The 26,310-nt window shown below is 33.4% G+C and overlaps 1 protein-coding gene across 1 annotated transcript in view; it reads left to right on the plus strand.

The window, feature by feature from the left end:
* Positions 1-18,672, plus strand: part of LOC126879572 (zinc finger protein 239-like) — a 42,945-nt gene extending 24,273 nt beyond the window's left edge. Inside the window, exon 3 of the mRNA XM_050642741.1 lies at positions 10,804-18,672. Coding sequence (XP_050498698.1) covers positions 10,804-11,663 — 860 coding nt within the window. The 3' untranslated portion in view covers positions 11,664-18,672. The remainder of the gene's footprint in view (positions 1-10,803) is intronic.
* Positions 18,673-26,310: the final 7,638 nt, after the last annotated feature.

The raw sequence follows: 26,310 nt of genomic DNA on the forward strand, positions 1-26,310 counted from the left end.
AAAAAACAAAAAAATTATCGACTAAAATATCTAGCCAGTTGCGTCTGAGTTTAGCGAACCGACTATAATACAAAATAAGTGATTGATGTGATCGTTCATCGGTGATCTTTCATTTTTCCGACTGTATACGCTGTGAGCTCGTACGTAGAGGGGATATTTACAAATTCGCGAGCGCCAGTGGTGACAAGTCTGTAAACGTTTACCGGAAATTTGACATAAATGCCAAAGTGATTAATTTAAAATTAAAATTAAAAACAGTAATTATAAAAAATATTAGTTGGTCAAAGCTGTGGTATATATTTTTACCTTAAATATAATTTAATACTTACGTTTTAAATACTGAATTTAAGTTTTTTTAATGTTCCTTAAGATGTAATTATAAATTAATCTTAGCGCCATCTACACGATAATTGTGAAAGTATCCGAAGTAAGAAATTCATATTTTATCAATAGAACGTAAAAATGATTAGCAAAATCTTAAAAAAATCGATTACAATTTAATTACTTTTTTGCGTTGTAAATATTAAGCGATAACAATTAAATAATAAATTTAAAAATTACCGGTGAAAGTTGAATTAGTAACCGCTAGGAGCGACACCAGCGAAGCTTAGAGCGTATATGTAATAACAGAACAAACACATAACTTTTCTTTCAAAAAAGGTTAAAATTTAATATTTTTTGGGAGAATCGTTAAAATTTCTGTTTTTAATTTGACAGTTTACAATTATTGTACTATAAGTTTGGGACTGTTGACAATTATATTTTAAAATAAACGGGCAATCCAAATCAATCGTTTATTTGTTGGTGCAACTGGACATTACACTACTCTTTAATATCATTAATGATATAATGCAGCTGTTTCCAACTTGTGAATAAGATCGACTTATCTGAACCACCTCGTTCAATTGGAAAATGTGCGATTTCATGTATACTTGCCAACAAATTATTTGATAAAACCATATCTTCATTCTATTACAAAGCCATTTGTATTTGAGTAGAATCGTTAAATTTCGAGACCTTTCGAGTTTGTGGAAGTGTGTGGCCGCCTGTTACAAGCAAGTCGATTTTGAAAGTGCTCTCTCAGAAAAATTGTGAATTTGGGTATGTACACTTTATATTTAAACTGAAGAACTGTCAACCATATACCAATAGATGCAAAGAAGAGTTTGAGAAGAAAGATTTCAAAAATATCATTATATTTTTCTAATAAGAGGAAAAGTTCAAAATTAGTAAATTATTCCTTAAAATTAAAGTAAAAATTTTTAGTATAACCAATTTTAATACATTAACTTTTTGCATTATAAGTAACGTTTTTGTTCAAAACAGTAATTACGGTCTGCTATAAAAAAGGTGACCATACACTAAAATCCACTGTAGTAAAGATATGGAACAGAAAATTGATGCGATCCTTGAAAAACTATTAAAGTTAGACCTACTGGAAAAACAAAACATGAAAATGGAAGACAAAATCACTAAAGAACTGGCAGAACTAACAGAAGAAAACACAGAGTTAAAAGAAAAGAATCAAGAACTTCAAACAATATTGCAAATTCAAGAAAGAAGGGTAGAAGTAGTAGAAAGAGAAGTAAGAAAAAATAATCTGATCATCCAAGGAATAGAAGAGATCGAAAATGAAGACAAAACGCAAATCAAGCATAAGATTTCAGAAATATCAAGAAAATTGCAAGTAGAACTAAATACAGATCAGGATATTATAGAGATACGAAGACTTGGTATCAAAAATGTTAATAAGAAAAGACCGATCCTCATAGAATTCAAAAACTGGAGTAAAAAAAACGAGGTGCTTAAAGAAACAAATAAATTAAAAGGTACAGACATATTTATAAATGAAGACTATCCAAAACACATACAAATTCAAAGAATTGAACTTCGCAAATATCAAAAAGAAGCAAGAGAGAAAGGTCAAAATGCAGGTATTCGTTATAACAAATTGCTTCTAAATGCAATTGCAAACCTTATCAACAGAAAATGAAGCTATAGTAATAGAAGATCAGAAGAAGAATAGAGTTAGAAAATATGGTGATAGATCTCTCTCGGAGGAAGAGTTATCAATGAGCTCTACTACAGAAAGATCAACGAAAATAACGAAAACAGCGTACTCAAAAAACAAGTAACTAAAGCAAGTTGGACGGAGACAAAGAAAAAAGAAAATAAAACGAAAACAGCAATGGAAGAAGAGAGAAAGCCGAAAACCGAAGAGAGAAAGAAATACTCACTGTCGGTGCGGACGCCTGCAGCGTACTTAATAGTAACAGTAATGTATTTAAAAGTAATGATAAAGTGATTAATTATTATGGCGACGGCGTCCGCATTGAGGGTGAAAATAGTAATAGTTATAGGTACAATAAGAGAAATGATGATTTTTTTATGAGAACATTTGATAATTTTGATTTTGTTTTTAATAGTGATGTAGACTTTATTTTTAAGAACAGGGGTAAAGATAACACAATTGTAAAGGTAGGTCAGAAAAACGAACAAACTGCAATAATAAACCAAGACATAACTCCTCATACTTGTAATGTTAGGGAACGTCAGGGCAATAATAGGACAAGGAGTATTGGACAGGACCGTCGTCATCGGTTGACCGCTGAAGGCACATCGGGGGATTTTCCCAGCTCTAGTCAGATTAACGCAAAAAATCAAAATACAACAAGTAATGCTGAAATAAAAAGTGGCCACGATGGCGACATAGATATTGAATGTACGGAAGAAACTAGAAAACAGGATAAAACAAACAAAAAGGTGAATAAGTACAACAGGAACAAGAAAACTAAGAAAAGTGGAAAAATTTTATTGGAACTTGGAATATAAGAACATTAGGAGAAATAGGAGAACTACAAAACCTTATTGAACAAATAAAAATCTACAAAATAGATATTTTAGCGTTGCAGGAAATGAGATGGAAGAACGAAGATATCTGGGAATATGGAAAATATCTAATATGTCATGGTAATTCAAGAGGTGGACAAGGTGGGATGGGCTTCATAATAAGTGAAAGATACAAGCATGCGGTAAAAAGCTTTACTAACATAAACGAAAGGATAGCTATTCTGAAAATGAAAGGCAAGTTTTTTGATATTAATTTCATTAATGTGCACGCACCTACAGAGGACAAAGAAGCAGAAGAAAAAGAAAATTTGTATGCCAGATTAGACCAAGAAGTGTCAAATATAAACAATTATAGCGTTAAAATAATTTTAGGAGATTTAAACGCAAAAATAGGAAGAGAGGAGTTATACCAGGGAACAATAGGTGCACATAGCCTGCACGAAATAAGTAATGACAACGGGCAAAGAATCATATATTTTGTAACAGACAAAAAAATGGTGATAAGCAGTACAAAATTTCCACATAAAAATATCCACAAAGAAACATGGGTTTCTCCCGATATGAAAACAAGAAACCAGATCGACCACGTCTTAATAGAAGCAAGACATGCTTCAGACATATCAGATGTGAGAAGTCATAGAGGGGCAAACAGCAGCTCCGATCACCACCTTGTGCTAATTAAATATAAACAAAAAATTACCGCCAAAGAAACAGAGAAAGGTGAAAAAAAAAGATCAAATACGCTTCAGATATATTGGCCTCTAATGAGGAAAAGAGAGCAAGATATGAAACGAAAATAGAAAACATAATTGAACAATATAATCAAGTAAATGAAAATCAGGTCAGAAATATCGAAGATAAATGGAGGGTCTTAAAAGAAGCAGTGATAACAGCTGCAAAAGAAGTAGTGGGGGAAAGCAAAGAACCTAGCCAAAAAAGATGGTATGACAAAGACTGTCAGAGACTAATGGAACAAAAAAACCAAGCTAGGCTTAAAATGCTGAATAACAGTACGGAAGAAACCAAAGAGGAATATACTACAAGAAGACGACAATTAAAAAAACATCTAAGATTTAAAAAGAGGAAACACAATAAAGATAAGATTGAAAGGCTAGAAGAACATGAACAAAAACATGAAATAAAACTATTTTATAAGGAAATAAATCTTGAAAAAAAAAATGGTTTCCAACCAAGAACAAAATTATGCAAAGACAAAAATGGGGACTTAATAGCAGACGAAAAAGGAGTGTTAAAACGGTGGAGAGAACATTTTAATGAACTGTTGAATAAACAAAATCAACGTTACGAAATAGAAGAGCTAAGATTAGTAGGAGAGGCTGAAGTAGACCAATATGCTCCAACAGAAGCAGAAATAAAAGAGGTAATAAAAAAATGAAAAATAACAAGGCCCCAGGATGCGATACAATAACTGTAGAAATGTTAAAATATGGAGGACATAGAATACAGAGTGAAATATCAAAGTTAATACTAGAAATATGGACCACAGAAATAATGCCGGAGCAATGGAAAATTGCAGTGATATGCCCTATACATAAGAAGGGAGATAAGTTAGATTGCAATAATCACCGGGGAATATCACTACTAAACGTTGGATACAAAATATTTAGCAAAATATTGGAAGGAAGACTAAATAATATAATGGAACAAACAACAGGGGATTACCAAGGAGGTTTCAGGAAAGGCAGGTCAACTATAGACCAAATATTTACAGTAAGGCAAACGCTGGAAAAATTCTACGAGCGGAATACCGAACTATATCATCTATTTGTAGATTTCAAACAAGCGTATGACTCAATAATTGGAGAGGAATGATATAGCGTAATGCAAGAGTTAAATGTACCAAAAAAACTAATCAAATTAGTAAAACTATGCCTAACCAACACCAAAGCAAAAGTAAGGATCCAAAATCAACTGTCCGATGAATTTAACATTAATGAAGCTCTAACACAAGGGGATGCACTGTCAACAACACTTTTTAACCTTGCGTTGGAACAAGTATTTAGGAAAACTCCTATAGATAGGGATGGTACGCAAAGCCGCACAGACTATGGGTCTAGAAGTTAATGTCTCAAAGACAAAGTACATGATAACAACTCGGGAAAAGGTACAAACGAAAGGCAACATATCTCTGAGCGGGCAAATATTTGAAAGAGTGGACCGTTTCAAATATTTAGGATCAACAATAACAGAAGGAAATAAAAACAGTGATGAGGTAACAGCAAGAATTTCGTTTGGAAACAAATGCTTCTACAGCCTACAAAATATCATAAAGTCAAAATCAGTATCTATTAATTCAAAAGTAAAAATATACACAACAGTAATGAGACCTGTAGTAATGTATGCATCAGAAACATGGACCTTGACTAGTGAACAAGAGGGACAACTTCTTAGATGGGAAAGAAAAATCTTAAGGAAAATATATGGACCTATACAGGAGAATGGAGAATGGCGTATAAGAATGAACCACGAAATAAATAGAGTGTTTAACAGACCGACTATAATAAAAGAAATATGAAGTAAACGGCTGAGTTGGTTAGGACACGTAGAAAGGATGGATGATAAGAGAAATACAAAAAAAGTACTTAGAAAGGAATTAAATGGGAAGAGACCGAGAGGTGGAGATGGATTGATGGTATTAACCAGGATCTGAAAGACCTAGGAATACGAGAATGGGAAAAACAAGCAAAGGAAAGAAAAACCTGGGCAGCTATAGTCAAACAAGCAAAACACACATAACGCCGAAAAGACCTCCTCAAAAAAAAAGAAACAAGAAAGTAATATTTTAGATAAATATCGTTTAGAACTTTTGAGGAGTTATGCCTGTGGCTGGCCTCCACACCATGTAAAACTTTAGAGCCTAGAAACCCCAACGGGTGACCATGGGCTGTCGGCGGTCACCGATGATGATGACATATAATTTGTAAAAATTCTTCAATACAAGTAGCGCTACATCTCACTTTTACAAAAAAAATTGTACACCACTGGAAACCATTTTCATACCAAATTATATATTAAGACGTCCACACCATTTACTCTACATTAGCAAGATTAAACAAGTTCAAAATAATTTTTCCGTTATGTCTCTCTAAGCTTCATATTTATAAGTAGGAGGGGTTATACTTTTTGGCAACATCAGCAAACTACAGATATTTTCTTTTGAGAGCCGGAGGTAACAACCTTATGTCCAGTTGCACCAACAAATTTATTTTAAAATATAATAGTTGTCAAAAAACTGTCAATTAAAAACAGAAACTTAACGATTCTCCCATGAAAGATTACCCATGAACGATCACATCAATCACTTATTTTGTATTTGCTGTCTTTTTCTATAAGAAACGTTTGCTATTTATAGAAAAAGACAGCTAATACAAAATAAGTGATTGATGTGGTCGTTCATCGGTGATCTTTCATTTTTCCGACTGTATATGTAATAACAGAACAAACACATAACTTTTCTTTCAAAAAAGGTTAAAATTTAATATTTTTTGGGAGAATCGTTAAAATTTCTGTTTTTAATTTGACAGTTCACAATTATTGTACTATAAGTTTGGGACTGTTGACAATTATATTTTAAAAGAAACGGGCAATCCAAATCAATCGTTTATTTGTTGGTGCAACTGGACATTACACTACTCTTTAATATCATTAATGATATAATGCAGCTGTTTCCAACTTGTGAATAAGATCGACTTATCTGAACCACCTCGTTCAATTGGAAAATGTGCGATTTCATGTATACTTGCCAACAAATTATTTGATAAAACCATATCTTCATTCTATTACAAAGCCATTTGTATTTGAGTAGAATCGTTAAATTTCGAGAACTAGATATACTGAATAGCAGGTATAATAATTAAAAGTACAATATATTAAAAATAGATTCCTTTCTACCTGTACCGGAAAATTACAGTTTTCTGAAATAACGATTTTAATCGATAATTTTTAACGATTTTAAATTTTTACGATTTACATCTGATTGACAACTTCACCACCAGTCATTTTAAAAGCCACTTATGTATCCTTAAGATCTAATCGTATTTTGTAAGTTTAAAACGTTTTTGTATTGTTTGTTATTTTAATTTAATTCAGTATAATGCTTGTACTGTTATTGTAATTATATTTCGGCTCTATTGTTGAAGCAATTTGAATGCTTGCTCAGATGGGGTAAAGGGTTAATAGAAACTACTCAGATACTGGGGTCGGAATGGGGCTTTAAAGAAGAAGGAGCAAAGCACTCAATCTTTCAGTGCGAGACGACGGCTCAGGGTTTAGTTCGGTGTCGGGTAATGGGTTCGTTTAGGGGATAAAGAGGTCTAGGAAGTACTAACTACCATCACCAAAAAACTACAGGATACTTACAAAGATATCTTACTTAACCAGGAAAGGTCCTAGCTAAAGTTGATATAGGACGCATTACCAGGATCTCCTTTTCAGGCGGGACATCAGACGTAAATGGGGAAACTTTGAGAAATTCCTCTTTTGGGTTTAACCGGGGCAAACTTACATCCTTTCTTGGGCTTCTTTGCAAGACATTGACAAATTCAAAGGGATTTCTTTTTTCTTTTCACTTGTTACAAAAATTTATCTCTCACACACCAATTTTAACAATACACTGGACAAGCCCTTGACCTTGGGTTCAAATGGAACAAAATGGACATCTACTTGCATATACTTTAAAACAAAATAGGAGAATGACAATAGTCTATTTTATGGGGCTCCAGATCTTCAATAAAGGGACCACACGGCAACTATGTATAAACAACAATTCATTTCACAGCATATTATTATGCTCTTCAAAAGTCTATTTGCGCTGTATCTGCACAATTATCGCTGGATCGTCAGAACTTTCCATTCTCAAAACCCAATTACAAGGAGCAGACCATCATTCAAATACCAAATACCATCATTTCAAAACCCAATACAAGGAGCATACCAGTCGCAAATAAACACAACCTATTATACTAACTGCATACTGGTATTCGAGGATTTATTTGCCGGCGGCATCTATGATTAGGTGTCAAAACCGCATCGTTGCGAGTTTCTCTTGCTGATGTTTTAGCGAAACTGACTGGATGTCGCTTCACACGCATAGCGTGTCTCTCTTGAAGTGTTTTAAAATGTCTGCTGTTATGGGGTCAGGGATATAAGTAACTACATGGATACTGGGGGTCGAAATGGGGCTAAAGAAGAAGAAACAGGCACTTAAACGTCCTTTTGCGTACGGCGCATCAGTTGGTTTTTTGGTGAGTAGGTCGTGGATTCGTTTTAAGGAATGGAAGGGTTTTAGAAGAACTAACTACCATTACCAAATAAACAAAGGATACTTACTTACACTTACTAGAGGACCTTTCTACTATTTGAAAAGGACGCAGTTTAAAAATCCCTCTGATTCACTACTGGGTACTTACTGGACATGTGTTCGTACTTACGGGTACCAATTGGGATGACATTCATATGAGATTCCTCTTTTGGGTCTAATTGGGCAACTTTCTACATCCTTTTTGGCTTCTATGTCATTTTCTCTTTTCCCTTTACTAAAACTCAATTACAGTTGTATTAGAAATCTGGTTAATAATTTTTCTAAGGGTTACAGAAATAAAAATAGGTACATTATCAAAATATTTATTAAAACTTCAAAACTCTATTTTTATTATTCTGAAAAACATATTCTCAAACAGGAAATACAGACTTTACTACAGGAATGACAATAATAAAAAATTATAACCTTTATATGACTTTTACCAATACAAAAAATATTCAAACTTTATTGGGCAGTGTATTTCAAAACAAGATTGACCTACATATTTCAAAGTCATATAGCTGTCAAATGTCACTGCATATTATTTAATTTACATATTATACGCTCTGAGCTTCGCTGGTGTCGCTCCTAGCGGATTACTAATGCAACTTTCACTGGTAATTTTTAAATTTATTATTTAATTGTTTTCGCTTAATATTTACAATGCAAAAAAGTAATTAAATTGTAATCGATTTTTTAAACATTTTGCTAATCATTTTAACGTTCTATTAATGAAATATTAATTATTATTTCGGATACTTTCACAATTATCGTGTAGCTGGCGCTTAGATTAATTTATAATTACATACTACGAAATATTAAAAAAACTTAAATTCAGTATTTAAAACGTAAGTATATTTAAGGTAAAAATATACACCACAGCTTTGACCAACTAACATCATTTCTTATTAATGTTTTTAATTTCAATGTTTTAAATTAATCACTGTGACATTTATGTCAAATTTCCAGTAAAAGCTTACATACTTGACACTACTGGCGCTCGCGAATTTTTAATTATCCCCTCTACCTACGAGCTCATAGCGTATAAAGGCTTTAACTTTAATCAAATTATACTTAGACAGCTAGAAAAAACAAAACAGAACAAAGGGTATTTAGATATTTAACATTTTACAATCATTCTTTTTACAAAATTTTACCATATTGAAAGCAGTAATCTCTAAAAAATATCAAAAAATATTACCTACTGCAATTTTCAGATTTACTTGAAAGTAAATCTCTTTTATACTCAAAATTGTACAGTACCTCATTTTAAAGTATTCTCCTTCACATCAAAAACAAAACGCTATGGCTTAGGAAGCAAAACTTGGAAACAGGAATAGTAATCCATATTCAACAAAAACCTGGATACAGCGAAAGGAAACGATTGGCAAGACTCACCAACAACCATATTATTAAAAACTGCACCATATTTGACTACACAGGGCTTCAAAATTCTAACACGCAATAGTATGTCACGCCCAAACAAATACTACACCATTTAAAGGAACGATTTCACATCATTGAAGACTAAATCCTTAAAAAAAACACTAGTTGTGGGTTTTTGGAACTATTTCAACTTGAGTTGCCGCCATCTTCGGTGAGTTCGACATGCGCGAGATGCTCGCAGTTCAGGTGTTAATTTCGAACTATCCTCCTTCTCTGTAGCGCCGCAAGCATTCCCTCGGCACATCTCTCCCGAACTATTCCAATCACCTCATCAACCAATCGGTTGAGACTCTCAAAGGGGTCTTTCAAAACCTACTCCAATAGTCGCATGGGATGCTTCGCGCTCAAAAGAAAATACGATGATTGTACAAAACCATTTTATGCGTAGCTGTTTTAAGGAATTTCAACGAATTTCACAAGGAATTGCAACTGTTTACTCAGGTGCCGTAAACTACGTATAAAATAAATAGATTAGAGGAGTCATGTATACAGGGTGCAACCAAAAACTTCAACAATATTAAACAAATTAAAAAAAAAATTTAAATGAATGATATTACCAACACAAAATACAAGGGACAATTATTGTTCATAGGACGAGTTTAAAACAAAACAATATAGCATTTTTCTTCTATTCATCATGGCGGTATTTTGGAATGCTATACTCTTCTTCAGAAGCGTACATCTTACGATTCTATTTATCCAATCAGAAAAAAGCTTTCAAGGATTGTTCAAATTCACACCAATCGGGGAATTTATTTAAAACGTATTTACAGAATTAAGTCGACAAAACCTTGGATTATGTTTACAGGAACACTTTCAAGAAATTCAAATAATTAACAACCACAGATGTCCTTTTACGCAGTAAACTGTGTGAACGGAAAGCATTATATAGGACTAGGGGACTGCAACCGAGATTCTCAATGATATTTAATAGATTCATAAAAGAGTTTATTCAAATTATATTGTTCATAAGACAGTTTTAAAACAAATTTTGTAGCAATATGCTGTATATTATACTATTTATACTGAATTTTTTTAAAATGCTACATTGTATAAAATGTATTTTCTCTTTTTATAGAATTGGAATTGGCCGTAAACAACTGAATAATATTTAGATTGTGACAATTTTAGTATACATATTGCAGGTATAATTTTTGGCGAAAAATATATGTTAGTTTTTATTTTAGGTTTTCCCCCAGATGAGAACACATTGGAAAGTATGAAAACAATTCCCGTACTTACATGTAATAAAGAACAAGATATTAGTCAACCCGTTGAAGAAAATACATTAAAATGTGAAATTTGTTTTAAGCAGTTCGCCAGAATATATGATTTAAAAACACATTTGAGACTGCACACTGGAGAAAGGCCTTACAAGTGTGAGGTTTGCTTTAAGTCGTTTACTAGATCAAATTCCTTAAAAAGGCATATAAGATCGCACAATGGGGAAAAACCATTTAAGTGTGAAATTTGTTTTAAGCAGTTCATTCGTGCACCGAATTTGGAAAGACATTTGAGAGTGCACACTGGAGAAAAACCTCACAAGTGTGAAATTTGTTTTAAGCAATTTAGTGAAGCATATGCTTTAAAAATACATTTGAGAGTGCACACTGAAGGAAAGCCTTATCCGTGTAAAATTTGTTTTAAGCAGTTCATTCGTGCATCGCATTTGAAAATACATTTGAGATCGCACACTGGAGAAAAACCTTACCAGTGTCAAATTTGTCTTAAGCAATTTGTTCAAAGCTCAAAATTAAAAAATCATTTGAGACTGCACACTGGAGAAACGCCTTACAAGTGTGTAATTTGCTTTAAGCCGTTTACTTCAGCAAATACCTTGAAAAAGCATATGATATTGCACACTACACCTGAAGGCTTCAAGTGTGAACTTTGTTTTAAGCGGTATTCGACAGAAAACAATTTAAAAGAACATTTGAGACGGCACACTGGAGAAACGCCTAAGTGTGAGATTTGTTTCAAGCTGTTTGCTACAGCAGGCACTTTGAAAAGACATATTATGAGACTGCACACTGGAAAAACGCCTTAGGCTGCACCTACATTGGATCCGTATTTCTCAGATCCGATCCGATATCGGCCGACGTCGGACTGAGTAGCTGGTTTCATTACGATCAGGCTTCCTACTGCAGTGTAGGCACTACGCTTTAATACCTTGAGTTTGTTTTTCAAACTGACGTCGGATCCAATGTAGGTGCAGCCTTAAGCCGGCTTTACATTTACGAGTACTCGAATCCGAGTTACGAGTAGAACTACGAACGTTTACATTGAATACGAGCGATTCTTTTTACTTTTTCTTCACTTTATATGTGGAAATATTCATTATATCTGCAATAGCCTTAAATGCATTATATGATGGTTGTTGGGGTAGCAACCTCTACAAGGGGGTTGATTGACTGGAAGACACTAATTACTCGTAGATATATATTTATTTATTCACTAAGTAACAACAGTAACGAGTACTCAGCTGGTATGTGATGTTAGTTGCGTCGTCTGAACATTACCAAAATCTTTCTTTGAATATTCTCCCTCATTCTTTTCGTAAGTATAACTAATGTGTATTTGTTATGATTTCATATTTACTTAACACGACCGTGAATTATAACAACAGCTTTTCTGTTTACTTTGCAGTTTTCTGTGCGTGTCCCAGTTACACAGATATTCAATGCCACATACTTAATATAATCAAAATATTGAGTAATAATGTTATTAGGATTTCAAATTTAAACTGATAATATATTATTTGCTAATGAATTAAATAACTCTTATTTTCTGGATGATTATTTAAGTCCCTTTACAATTATTTATTTTGTTGATATCCCTTGAGTTTACATTCCACGAACATTTAAATGATCGGTAAAAATCAATAAACTGTCGCATCTGTTCTCCAGAAAATCTAAGTTCCGCCATTTTCTATTTGTAAATTACAGGCGCTATCGTACTAACTCGTACTGCTACTCGATTTGCGTTCAACTTCGATCCGAAGTCGTACACTTATGTCTACAGCATGACCCACTACTTTTTGCTGTATAATTTGAGTTGCCTATATGAACTTGAATCGGTGAAATTGGCCTACAAATAATGAAGTTTTGCTATATTGCCCACTTTAAAAATTCGCATTGTAAGGCATGAATAATCAAATATGTAGTAACTTTTTTGTAGATGTATTTAAAAATGAAACAGAAAAGTTATTACTATAAAGAGTGATACGTACCTATAACTGTGGCTTTGCTTGACTAAAATAAAAACGATTAGATATAAAAAAATCACAAATTTTATTAAATATTGGAAAGTATCATAAATACAAATATCAATGTTGAAAAGCATTTAAATGCCAAGTTTTTGGGTAAATTTTTTTCTCAACCATTCATCTTTTTTGCACATTAGACTTAAGAGTATTTAAATACCAAGTAGAGTATTTAAATACTAACTATAAATAAGTACTTTGTATTTAAATACTCTAAAGTCTAAAGTATTTAAATTCCTACAAAAAATTATTTAAATTTTGAGATACTGTCCATCAACTCTGATACCAAGTTAAAAAAATGAAATGTGCAAAAAGGATGAAAAAAATTTACCCAAAAACTTGGGTACATTTTTAGTATTTAAATACTTGGTATTTACATAGTTTTCACCATTGGTATTTCTATTTAAGATACTTTCCCAAAAATAAAATTTGTGATTTTTTATGTTTAATCGTTGTTTTAAGTCAAGCATAGCCACAGTTATAGGTACAGATCACTCTTTATAATAAAATCTACTCAGTTTCACTTTTAATCACATCTACAAAAAGGTACTACATATGTGATTCATTCATGCCTTAAAAAGTGAATTTTTAAAGTGGTTAATACATATAGCAAAACTTTATTATTTTACAGGCCCATTTCGCCGATTTAAGTTCCTATAGGCAACCCAAATTACACGGCACAAAGTAGTGGGTCAGGCTGTAGTCGTTTTTTATTTTTATACGTCCATGGGCTGTAGACATAAGTTACTCGTATGGTTAGTTATTCTGTGCTCGTATCCTGAGTGACAAGAGGTGACGAGCACAGTAGCTCCTATCCGCGTACTCGTCAGGGCCGTGCCGTGCTATGATGCGGCGAGGCAGTCGCATCAGGCGGCATCACCAGGGGGGCGGCATAATCAGTAAAATAAAAGAAATTGTCAGATTGTGTAAAAAAGTGTTGTCAGAAACTATAGAAAAAAATAAAAGTTAGAGACAATATGGCTAATGACCAAATAAAAATTTAATGTAATTGAAGAAAATTTTGATATAAGTTCCGAATTTCCAGCTGAAAATAAAATTAGAGCCAGGACATTGTTTATACAGGGTGTCCAGAAACTCTACCGACAAACGAAGACAGGAGATTCCTCAGATAATTTTAAGATAATTTAACCGATTTAAAGCACTCGACAAGTCGATAGGATACACCGTTTACTAGAAAAATCGATTTGAAAATTTTTCGTTTTTTGTATATCAAAAAAAATTAAAAAAAAAACTACTTAGAAAAACGAAAACGGGTACGTTTATTTATATTCCAGAGATGAATCGATTTCATTAATGGCGAATTTCTAGTACCGGTCATATGCGTCCGTTTTGGGTAGGTCAACGGTTATTTTATCGCATAACTTTTTGTCTTTAATTTTTAAGAATTTTTTTTAAGAATTGACATTAGATTATTAAATTATGAGGTATTCTAGTACTAAAAGGTACTCTTGCTTTAAGTTGGTAAATACACCGTTTTTTTTGAAAATTGTTTTAAATTTTTTTTCAAATTCACGAAACGAAAAATTTTCAAATCGATTTTTCTAGAAAACGGTGTGTCCTACCGACTTAAAACACGACTACCTTTTTGTACTAGAATACATCACAATTTAATAATCCAGTATGAAAAATGCTTAATACTTAAAGACAAAAAAGTTATGCGATAAAATAACCGTTGCCCCACCCAAAAACAACGCCTATGACTGGTACTAGAAATTCACAATGGATGAAATCGATTTATCTCTAGAAGATAAATATGTGTACCAATTTTCGTTTTTCTAACTGGAAGAGTTCTGGAGGTATTTAAGAAAAACTAATTACAAGACGCCATCTTCAAAGAGCTCTAGCTCCCTTAGGAAACATTTTCGGACTAGATGAATTTGGTTAAATTGCCTTAAAATTATCTGAGGAATTTCCTGTCTTCGTTTGTCGGTAGAGTTTCTGGACACCCTGTATAGGGAAAAAAATCCTATATATATCCCTATATTGTTTATATATCCCTATATAAACAATGGCCAGGAGAAAAAAGCGTTAACTTGGGTACGAAAAATATGTGGAGGAGCTTTTAACAAATGAAGCTAAATTTAAAATAAATTTGTTCATCTATATTTTATACATTGCCATTAATTCTTTGATTGGTCGATTTTCGATTCTAGAAACTCATAATAAAAATTTTAAATTTTTATATGATATTTTTAAATTGAGGGAAATAAATGCTAAAACACTAGAAAAATATTGTATGAATCTTGATTCAATACTTTCAATAGAAAAAGAAAAAAAATCTGATGATATCATGGACGTATAAATAAAGAGGATTTATTTTATTTATACGTCCATGGATGATATAATGATCTTCTAACCGAATTACGTAATATATTTCAAATGATACCATACTACATGAAACCTTTATATAGGTTTTGCACTATTTGTGCCCAAATGACCAAATGCAGTTGTAAACTAAGAATTTTATTAACACTCCCTGTCTCGGTAGCTAGTGTGGAAAGAAATTTTTCAAAATTAAAAACTATTTACGAAGCTCCATAACACAAACAAAACTAAAAAATTTAGCATTTATTTCAATATAGTTTTCACTAGTTGCTACAACTGTCTCTCCCAACTAGACTACACCAATCTGATTGACGAGTTTGCCAAAATTAAAGTCAGAAGGGTAACATTATAATTTTTCTAAATGTTACTTAAGAGCCTAGGCGCAAAATTTGCTTGCAATGCTTTTTAAATGCATTCACTTTTTTTTTTTCGAATCCTAAAAAAACTAACAAATATTTTTGAAAAATTTAAACGCAGATTGAAAGATTACATTATTACCGAGGGCCGAAAGTCCCTTAGAATAAACAAAAGGTTTTTTTAATAAGATATTTGTAATTAAATTTACACTCAATTTTCTCTTTTTTTACCCTGTAACCAGAGGCGGCTCTAGCCCATGTAGCGCCCGTGTGCAGTCAATGCCCTGGCGCCCTTTGGTAGACGCGCAGTCAAAATGGAATACTCGAATAAGTACCTACCTTTTTTCCTCACCTTTAAAGAGGGAGGGTCTGGAATCCTTATCTCAGACATGGGAAGACATCTCAGTCCAGAAGGCCGCCTGAGTGACCTTAGTGCAGGATTCATTTTTACTTTAGGGTAGAGGTACTTTAAAACGCCCTCTCGTCGCCGAGGCTATGCCGAATGCCTACCTGCCAAACCAGACCATCCTCTGTCATCCAGCGCTCCGAAAGAGGAATGGCCGCTGCAAGGTCGACATCACTTCCGAAGCACTTTACCTTCATTACACTGTCACAAAATTTACACCTGCCTCTCTTTCCATTATGTTCCTTTCTACTATCCATCTGTTGCACTCTAGCATCGTATGTGTAACAGTGTCCTGGTGTCTGCAGTATAGGTATTCATCAGTGTCAGCCTTTCTGAACCTAGAGAGGTAGGCTCTAAAACACCCGTGTCCTGTGAGCACCTGCGTTAGGAAATAATCCAGGCGCCTGTGACTACAGTCCATTCAATATTTTGGGTTCGGGAGCAGCATATTTGTCCACTGTGCCACATGCTCCGTGTTGTTCAATTCTTCTTGCCATCTTTCAATTGTCCTTTCTCTTTCCTGTCTTCTCTCGGCCATAGTGAGTTCTAGGTCTCTTCTCCCATACAGTTCTTTTCATTCCAGACTGGTTCCGCGTAGAGGACGATCGACTGCACAACGCCGTGCAAGGCCCTACTCCTTTCGGATTTGGGTCCCCCAATGTTGGGCATCACCCTCCCCAACGCAGCCGCACTGTTTGCAGCCTTCTGGGTCACCACACGCACGTGCTCCCTCCACTTTCCGTTCTGGTCCAACGTCACTCCTAGGTATTTTAAGTGTTTCTTGGGTATTAGACACGCCCCTGCACATTGTAGTTCCACACTTTGCCTGTTTCTTTTCCCTGTCAGAATGATGGCTTCGGTCTTCTCTGCTGCAAGTTTCAGTGCTTACTGTATCATCCATTTCTTCACAACGCCGCCTGCGTTCCGTACCCGCTATTTAAGATCTGAAACCCCGCCACTACAAGCGAGGTCGTCCGCGAATGCGAAGGAAAATCGTACCCTCTCCATATCCACAGTTCATCATCCCGTCATATGCCAGGTTCCATAGCGTCGGGCCCAAGACAGATCCTTTCTCCACCATAATTCTTCTCTCAGAAAGATAGTCCGCTACCACGTTCATCAGGTATCCAGGACATTCTCACTTCTCCATTACCTTCATTACCTCGTTCCATTGCTGCGCATTGAATGCATTTCTAACATCGAACAACAACAGTGTTGTTTCTAACATCGAACACCCAACGGTGTTCATCCCCTCTATTGTGCAAAGTGTCGAATAGACTCAACATGCTTTTCCCTTTACAAAAACCAAATTGCCTCTGGAATAAGCCTCCCGACCTCTCAATCTTGCCATTGATACGTCCCCGAAACATTATTTCATGGCGCATAAGCGCCATAACAGACGGGCGACTCTGGCCGGCCACTCTGTGGATCCACAAAAGTAGTTTCCGATGATTGACCGTGGGTTCTTATGTGGAGTGGACGTTGAATCACAGACGAGCGACTGTGGCCGGCCACAGAAGAACCGGCCATAAGAACCCACGGTAAACTACTTTTGTTGATCCACAGAGTGGCCGGCCACAGTCGCCCGTCTGTTATGGCGCTAAGTGCCAATGTAATTTTTCATTAATCGTTTTAAAGCATATTTTATGTTGAAACAAAGTAAACGACCCGCTCTTTGGCGCTCGGCGCCCCCCAACATCCCGGCGCCCGTGTGCACCGCACACCCTGCACAATAGGTAAAGCCGCCTCTGCCTGTAACTTATTCAAATTAACTTTATAGAGATTTTCAGGGACGTTCGGGCCTCTGTAATAATGTAATCTTTTAGGCTGTATTTAAATTTTTCAAAAATACTAATTAGTTTTTTCAGGATTCGAAAAAAATGAATGCATTTAAAAAGCATTGCTAACAAATTTTGCGCCTACCCACTTAATGTAGTGTTAATACATATTTCATTTAATTTAAAGTATGTTTTGTTTTAAAAATAGAAGTTTTCGTTCATTTTGCGTAATATCTTTTAATAAAAATAAAAGTTAGTAGGTAAGTTTCAATAATATTTAAGGGGCGGCATTTCGAAGACTTGCATCATATTGAAAAGATATACCACACAGCTCTGGTACTCGTATAATGTAAAGTCGACTTTACAAGTGTGAAATTTATTTCATGCGATTAGTCAAACAAGAAGTTTAAAAAAATATTTGAGAGTGCACAATGGAGAATAATTTAAACTGTGCAATTTGTATTAATTTGTTTTTAAATTACGTAAGTAGGTAATATGAAACACTTGTTTTTAAGCAGTTTTCTCAAAAAGATCAAACAAACTGCAAAGAAATTTGTTTTAAAAGGTTTTTCCTTAATAGGACTTTTCAACGATTCTCATTTGTTTTAAGCTTCTGTCATATGTCGTATAATCCGTGTATAATATTAATACACGACATATGACGGAAACTCGAAACAAAAAATGAGAAGCGTTGAAAAGTCTTATTGTCTTATTATTGTTAAATGTGTTCTCTTGTTTTTTAAAGCAGGTTACAATGGAAAAAACTAAAAAGTCTTTATCAAATAATGTCATCGATTATTTAACTCAAAGTTTTATTTGTATCGAATGAAAAATTGCTTCGAAAAATGTTCAAAAGCTTATAAGTTATAAAAAATATATAAATTTCAACAATAAACGCATTTCATTAGATATTTCCAAACTTTTCATTTTCTCTTGTCCATGGTCGCAGTTCTCCAATTTGTTATCCGCACTGTTTCATATTGTTGTAAATATATAGCTTATGTAAACACAAATAAACCATGAAATCAATTAAAGCTATTACACCACACACGGCTCTGAAGACGCTGAAAAGCAGAAACCATGGTCAGCTGATGGTGGTGGCCCCGAATCGAATTTAATCTAAAACTCTTTCCATTTTACTCATATTTGAGTACTAAGGATGCAAAATTCTGTTGAAATTTTTATCTAGATGAGCGGGCAGGTGATTAGTGTATATTGTATGCTCTCCCATGTCCGCTATTTATCAGCATGTGTCTTCATAAATTTGTAAAGGCTCAGGCAACAGATAGTTACCCAGGATTCTGCACTCCGACTTATAGAGAATTTTCTCTGTGTCCAGTTAGATGTCGCTAACGCGTCCGTACGCATTTAATTTTTTTTTATTATATGCATACTTCGACAGCTTGGATTCAGTTCGCTTCGGGATACACCACGGGCGGCTCTGAAAAGCAGAAACCATGGGCAGCCCCCAGCAAACAGACCGACGTGTTAATTACGTGAATTTTGGGTACATTTGTCACCAATATACGTAAATTTATTACGTGAAAATTTGGTTGGAATGTCATATTGAAAATACGTCTTTAAATTACGTGAATAACTCGTCTTCAATAGACGTGTTATTTACCTTAAATAGCAATAAAATGTTTCGCGAAATTCACGTTGCAAATACGTGTTGATTAACGTATCTTTTAGGGAATGTATATATTAGTATTCACGTGAAAGATACGTCCTCGGTTTACGTAAATAATTCGACCTTAATTAACTTATGAATCACGTAATTATTATCATCATATGATATAAATAAAACAAGCATATATAAAGTATTAACAATGTATTTATTTAGTAGAATTTAGAGACTTTAAAACATTTGTCTTGTATAATTATTGTTATATAAGATAATGAACCAAAAATCGTAGCGACCTAAAGACACATTAAAAAAATTGCCAACACAAAACACAACACAGGTCACTTTTTATTTCGAGGAGGACACTTCGACACTTTTTTGTTTTTTCTAATTGCATCATCGGCACTTCAACCCTCGAGCAGTGAGGTAAACGTTAATATGAAAGACATTATTATAAATAAACCCGCCTAAAATAAAACGAGGGAAATAAAGCTCTTTACGTTTCACTTTTTGTTGTGAAAAGCTGATATTAGAGGTTATGATCATCGATTATAAAAATCGATTATTTTTAAATTACAGTTAAACTATTCTACTTACTTTAAATTAGTATTATGTATTTTATATAATATTTATATAATAATATAAAAAAATAATCCTATCGAAACGTATCTATTATTCGATTAATTTAGTTTTCGAACCAACTATGTTAGTCCTTGTTAGTCACGTACCGTGGTCACGTGATAGTATTTAAAGGAGGAGAAAGGCTTGGTAGTACGTCATCACCGCGCGCGATTTCAAAATTAGACTCAACATCATTTTAGCTCCTTGTGATATTTTTAAAGAAAAAAATAGCAATAACAGCTTCAAATCAAGGTTGGATTGAAATAGTTATGCTAAATGATTTTAAAAGCGAAATCATAAACTTTTTGTTTAAATATTGGTATTATTTACATTACTTTTACGTGAAATACATCTAATTTTTCGACGTCCATAAAATACAGTGAGTAAAATTCAAGCGATACGTATTTAACCAACACCGTTGTCAAATTTTGTTTTCCAAAATATTTTTCAAAATTTAACCAAAGGAAGTTATTTCCGTTTCGTGATTATTACGTGAAATAAACGTACCTTTGCGATGTAACCGACATTCATACCTACTATACAAAATATGTACTATATTCGTCATTACGATTTTATATTATTCTAATTTCAAACATGTATAAAGGAAGCACTAATATATAGGTGAATGATTTGGCACTGAAATACGTTTTTTTCCCGTCATAAATCACCGAGTTACGTATTCGTTGAAATTTGCCGTAAATTTAACATAATCATCACGTAACTGGGCTCAAACCTCCATTTTACAATTTATTTTTTCAAACCAATCTAAACCAATTGGTAAAAGAACCTACTATCGTCAAGGTAATACACCTTCGATTTTAGATTTAATAATCACTAATGAGGAAGAACTTATCAGTGAAATTCATTATCTTTCACCAATAGGTATTTCGGACCATGTAGTTCTTCAGACACAAGCTCAATTGGACATTACTGGAGCAATTAATGAAAAAAGAGTAAAAGAGTTTAGTAAAATAGATTATGTTAAATTAAATCACTATTTTAGAGAAGTAATTTGGCCGGATTTAGATAATTGTTCATGTAATGATTCTTGGAATAAATATAAAGAAATTATATATAAAGGTATTGATAAATGTTCTTCAAAGTACACTATTAGGACTAATCCCAGAAGCCCTTGGATCGATAACCGACTGATCGCAATGACTAAAGAAAAAAACATTTTATGGAAAAGGGTAAGAAAAAATCCATCGGAAGAAAACATACTTACACATAGACAATTTTCCAATAGATTGACAAAGGAGTTGAGATTATCGAGAAGTAATTATGAAAACAGAATTAGCTCCAGAGGTCCCAAATCTTTTTACAAATACGTTAGATCAAAATTCTGTATAAAAACTGGTATTCCGTTATTATAAAAATCTAATGGCGAAATATGTTTAAAAGAAGAGGTTTGTGAGTTATTTGCTGAGACTTTTTCCACTGCTTTTACAGTTGATACGGATGCTGCGTTTTCAGGTTTGCCCACTACTGATAGAATAATGGAGAGTTTATCAACAATTGACATTTCTACTGAATTGGTGAGAGAGGTATTATGTTCTTTAAAGACTACTGCGTCTCCTGGATCGGAAAATATTTCACCTTTGTTATATCATAATTGTGCAGATAGTTTAGCGGCTCCAATGGCAGCTTTATTGGCCAAATCTTTGCAAACAAATTCAATACCAGCTTCATGGAAATCTGGTATAGTAACACCGATATATAAAAGTGGAAATAAACTCCTTTCGTCTAATTATCGCCCAGTAACAGTTCCACCAACATCAGTTAAAATAATGGAAAAATTAATAGCTAATAAATTAATATCCTTTTGGTTAGAGCATAATGTTATTCCAGTCTCTCAACACGGATTTCTGCCGAACCGTTCTGTAACTAGCAACCTTCTTCACTCTCTTAATGAATGGACTTTATCTTTGGACCGATATGAACCGATTGACATTATTTATATAGATTTTTCCCGTGCATTTGATAAGGTACCCATACAAAAATTAATGCTGAAGCTAGAACATTACGGCGTGCGTGGTGAGTTGCTATTGTGGTTAGAAAACTTCCTCTCTGAAAGAACTTTTTCGGTCAAAGTGGAAAATGACTGCAGTGTTCCACGTACGGTAGCCAGTGGTGTCCCTCAGGGATCAATATTAGGGCCTATTCTGTTTTTGTTGTACGTATCTGATTTAACGTGCGGATGGCAGTCAAAATCAGTTTCATATGCCGACGATTTAAAGTTATATTACTGTCCCGATATTGTTAATACTCTTCAGCGTGACCTTAATCAGCTATCAGAATGGAGCATGAAATGGGCTATTCCATTAAATTCGCGTAAATGTTGTGTTGTTCAATGTGGATATAATAATCCACATATAACATATTTTTTGGATGGAGTTCCTCTGAAATCGGTACAGGAAGTTAATGATTTGGGCGTTACGGTCAACCAAACGTTAAGTTGGTCTACTCAAACAGTAAAAGTAGTCGGTAAAGCTAACTCTGCTTTATACCTCATATCAAAAGCTTTTCCTAGAATGTCTCCAGACTTGTTTTTGAAACTCTATAAAAGTTATGTCAGACCTCACCTGGAATTTGCGGTATCTGTTTGGTCACCTCATTTACAAAGAGATATTAATTTATTAGAAGGAGTACAACGAAGAGCTACTAAGCTACCTTTTAATTATGCAAGATTAAGCTATGAAACTCGATTAAGAAAGCTTAAGTTGTCTCCATTGACTCATAGAAGAGAGAGAGGTGATTTAATATCTACTTACAGAATTCTTAGGGGAGAATTTTGGGGAACATCGAATTTTTTTAATATCAGCGAAGATGCTAGACTACGAGGTCATCACTATAAATTGAAAAAGGAACCTTTTAAAACTACTGTAAGGCAAAACTTTTTGGTAAATCTAGTTTTTGATAAATGGAACAGTTTAAGTGATGACATCGTAGGGGCTATTAGCTTAAATAGTTTCAAAAACAGGTTTGATGAGAACTAACTGGACATTGTATGTGTAATGTTAGCAATTTTTGTTAAAATAGTTGTTGTAAAATATAAGGATATATTTTATGTTTTTTTTTATGAGAAAAAAATTTGTAATTTTTAGGTATACTTACTTTCTAATTTTTGTATCTTTTTTAATTTGCTATTGTTGTAACAACTTTTATGAAAACCAATTCTTTTGAATATTTACTTTAATTTAATTTTTATTTTGTAAGAATTTGTTTTATGTTATATTATTTAGTTTAAGACCTACAATTATTTTTGTACTTTGAGCCATATAAGCTCTGCTTTGGCTCGATATTATTGTATGATAATAATAATAATCTAAAGCTGTCTTTTCTTACAGCTAGTAAGTTGCATGATACTATAAATAACAAGATAATATATTGCGCATCTTGAAGAGAAGGGAGTCGTGACGTAACTGGAGACCCAAGTTCGTAATGGTTCGTAATGTCCAAATGATTTCCGATTAGTTTGAATTGCTCGCGGTTGTATAGTCCAGGCTGTATGGTCGCCCCCGTTAGATAAATTATTCCGATTCGATTTTTTTGCACAAACTTACTAAAAAAGAGTTCCTTATAACAAATCCACAGAGGGTGCCGGGAGGTGCCGCGGTCAGAAAATTGTTTAAACAATTTTTTGAAACAAATTCAAAAAAATTATTTTTTCAATTCGTTCAATTTTCTTAGATTTTTTGGATCATTATAAGCAAAAAAGCATTTCTCTAAAATTTATTTTTGTCGAGTTATACGCGATTTAATATTTGAAAAACGCGAAAATCGCCATTTTCAAGGCTTAATAACTCAGTTAAAAATTATTACTATGTAAGTTAGAAAGTGACCAAATCAAAGTTTAAAGTCCACCCTACAAGATCCTGAAGAAATTTTTGTCATTATTTTATTACTAAACTGTTATTTTTAATCATTAACAATGAGCGCTAACTGCATATAGGCGGCCGTCAATAGTGAGTGCGAAAGAGATGCACCATTCCGGCCGTCTAATGGTGCATCTGACTTGCACTCACATAGCGCTCATGGTTAAGAGGATCGGAACGTATTTTCGGCTGCAATGCTATTCAAATGGGGATTCATTTTTTTCAAATCCTGAGAAAACTAATAAGTATTTTGGAAAAATTTAAACGCAGAATGAAAGATTACGTTATTAGCGAGGGCCGAAAGTCCCTGAGAACTTCTACAATGTTTATTTTAATAAGTTACAGGGGTGAAAAAACTAAGAGAAAATTTAGTGTGATTTTTAAATTCAAATATCTCATTCAAAATAAACTTTTTATTTATTCTAAGGGACTTTCTGCCCTCGGTAATAATTTAGTCTTTCATTCTGCGTTTAAATTTTTCAAAAATATTTATTGGTTTTTTCAGGATTTGAAAAAAATGAACACAATGCCGTGGTAATATTTTCCAAATCTGTCTTTGTCTTACAACGCACTCAACCGAATATAATATTGTCAGCATATATTGTCAGTCAGACACTGACAATTAGTGACAATTTTAAATATTTGACATTGCATCGGGAATATTTTGAGAAATTGATTAAATATTATTTATATATAGTGTATTTGATAAATAATTGATTTAAGACGTGAACTTAATAAAAAGTTATTTATTGTGTATTATTTGTGAAAGATCCAAGCAGAGAATACATCAGATATATCCTGTGATCCAAGTATTTTGTTGTTAGAGATGTTCAAAATTGTAAGCGTTCCAAAATAACAACATATTATTAAAAAATCACTTTAACACTTTTCCTCTTTTCTCGATTGATTATTAGTTTTTGTTGTACAAATAAATTATTACAATCACTGAAAACATAGTTAGTGAAAAAATTATCACATTTATTAACTGAATTAATAATTTGCAATTATAAAAATAACAGTTATCCAAGAACATTCAAAAGCCATCTCTTTAAATTAATTATGACATTTTCAAGTAGAATGACATTCTAGTAATGTTTACATATCCACACCAGTGTGAATTTTACTACACGTAATTTGCCGTGTAAAGACAGAAAAAGTAGGGATACACGTAAAATATTTGCGAATTATGTACCCATAGCCTTAACAATTAAAAATATCAGCTCAGTAATAAAATATTGACAAAATTTCTTCAGAATCCTGTAGAGGGCTTTCAACTTTGATTCAGTCACTTTTTGACTTATATAACATAATATAATATATATAATAATAATTTTTAACCGAGTTATTAAGCCTTGAAAATGGCTATTGAAAATGGCTATTTTCGCGTGTTTCAAATTTTAAATCGAGTATAACTCAACAACAGTCAATTTTAGAGAAACATTACAAGAGACCTTTTTGGCTCATAATGACCCAGAGAATAAAAAAAATATACGAAGTGAAAAAATTGATTTTTTGAATTTATTTAAAAAAATTGTTTAAACAATTTTCCGACCGCGGCACTCTGTGTATGTGTATTTGTCATAAGGAACTCTTTTTAAGTGAGTTTGTGCAACAAAATCGAATCGGAATATGTTACCTAACGGGGGCGACGATACAGCCTGGACTACATTATAACCTAAAAATAAGAATTCAAATTCCGGTCTCCAGTTGCGCCATGCGATACGCGAACTCAGGCGTATTTGGGCTACGGGCATAGATAAATAATATAAGGTTTGTTCCAACTCGATACAAAACCTTTCTTGAACGGTTACGAGTATGCGCAGTAACTAAAAATGTGTTACTGCGCATAATTATTCGTTATTGCGCATGCGTAACGATTCAAGAACGGTTTTGTATCGAGTTGGAACAAAACCTATAGTATGCTTCTTTTCATGAGCATTTTTCAGTGTCCGTGATAATATACATTTTAGTGACATGACATTTTAGGTGATTTTAGCTAAATCTGACAGTTGTCACATTTTATTTGCAATTTGGCATAAAAACAAATCAATTGTGTTTATTGCATTTATAAAATGGTATTTTCTTTGATATAAAATGTCTAGTTATACTGCTGAGCTCATCGCAATTCTTCAAGCATTGAGGTATATTAATATCCATCACAAGAATAAGTTTATAATAGGTTTGTTCTTGCAAATAGTCAAACTAGTCAGAAACTGTCAGCAAACAGTTGGTCAGTGAGAGAACATAATACAGTCACCAGTGCTATCACCTCTACTCGCGCTGGTCCACTATTCGCTGATGGTTTTAAACTGTTTGAAACTGATGCTAGAACAAACCTTATATTAACAGATAGCAAAAGTTCGGTAGACACAATAGTACAAACTAAATTATCAAGCACTTCATCAGTAGTAATTATAAAAATTTTA

This window comes from Diabrotica virgifera, chromosome 2, assembly GCF_917563875.1.
Source record: "Diabrotica virgifera virgifera chromosome 2, PGI_DIABVI_V3a".
NCBI classification, from domain to species: Eukaryota; Metazoa; Arthropoda; class Insecta; order Coleoptera; family Chrysomelidae; genus Diabrotica; species Diabrotica virgifera.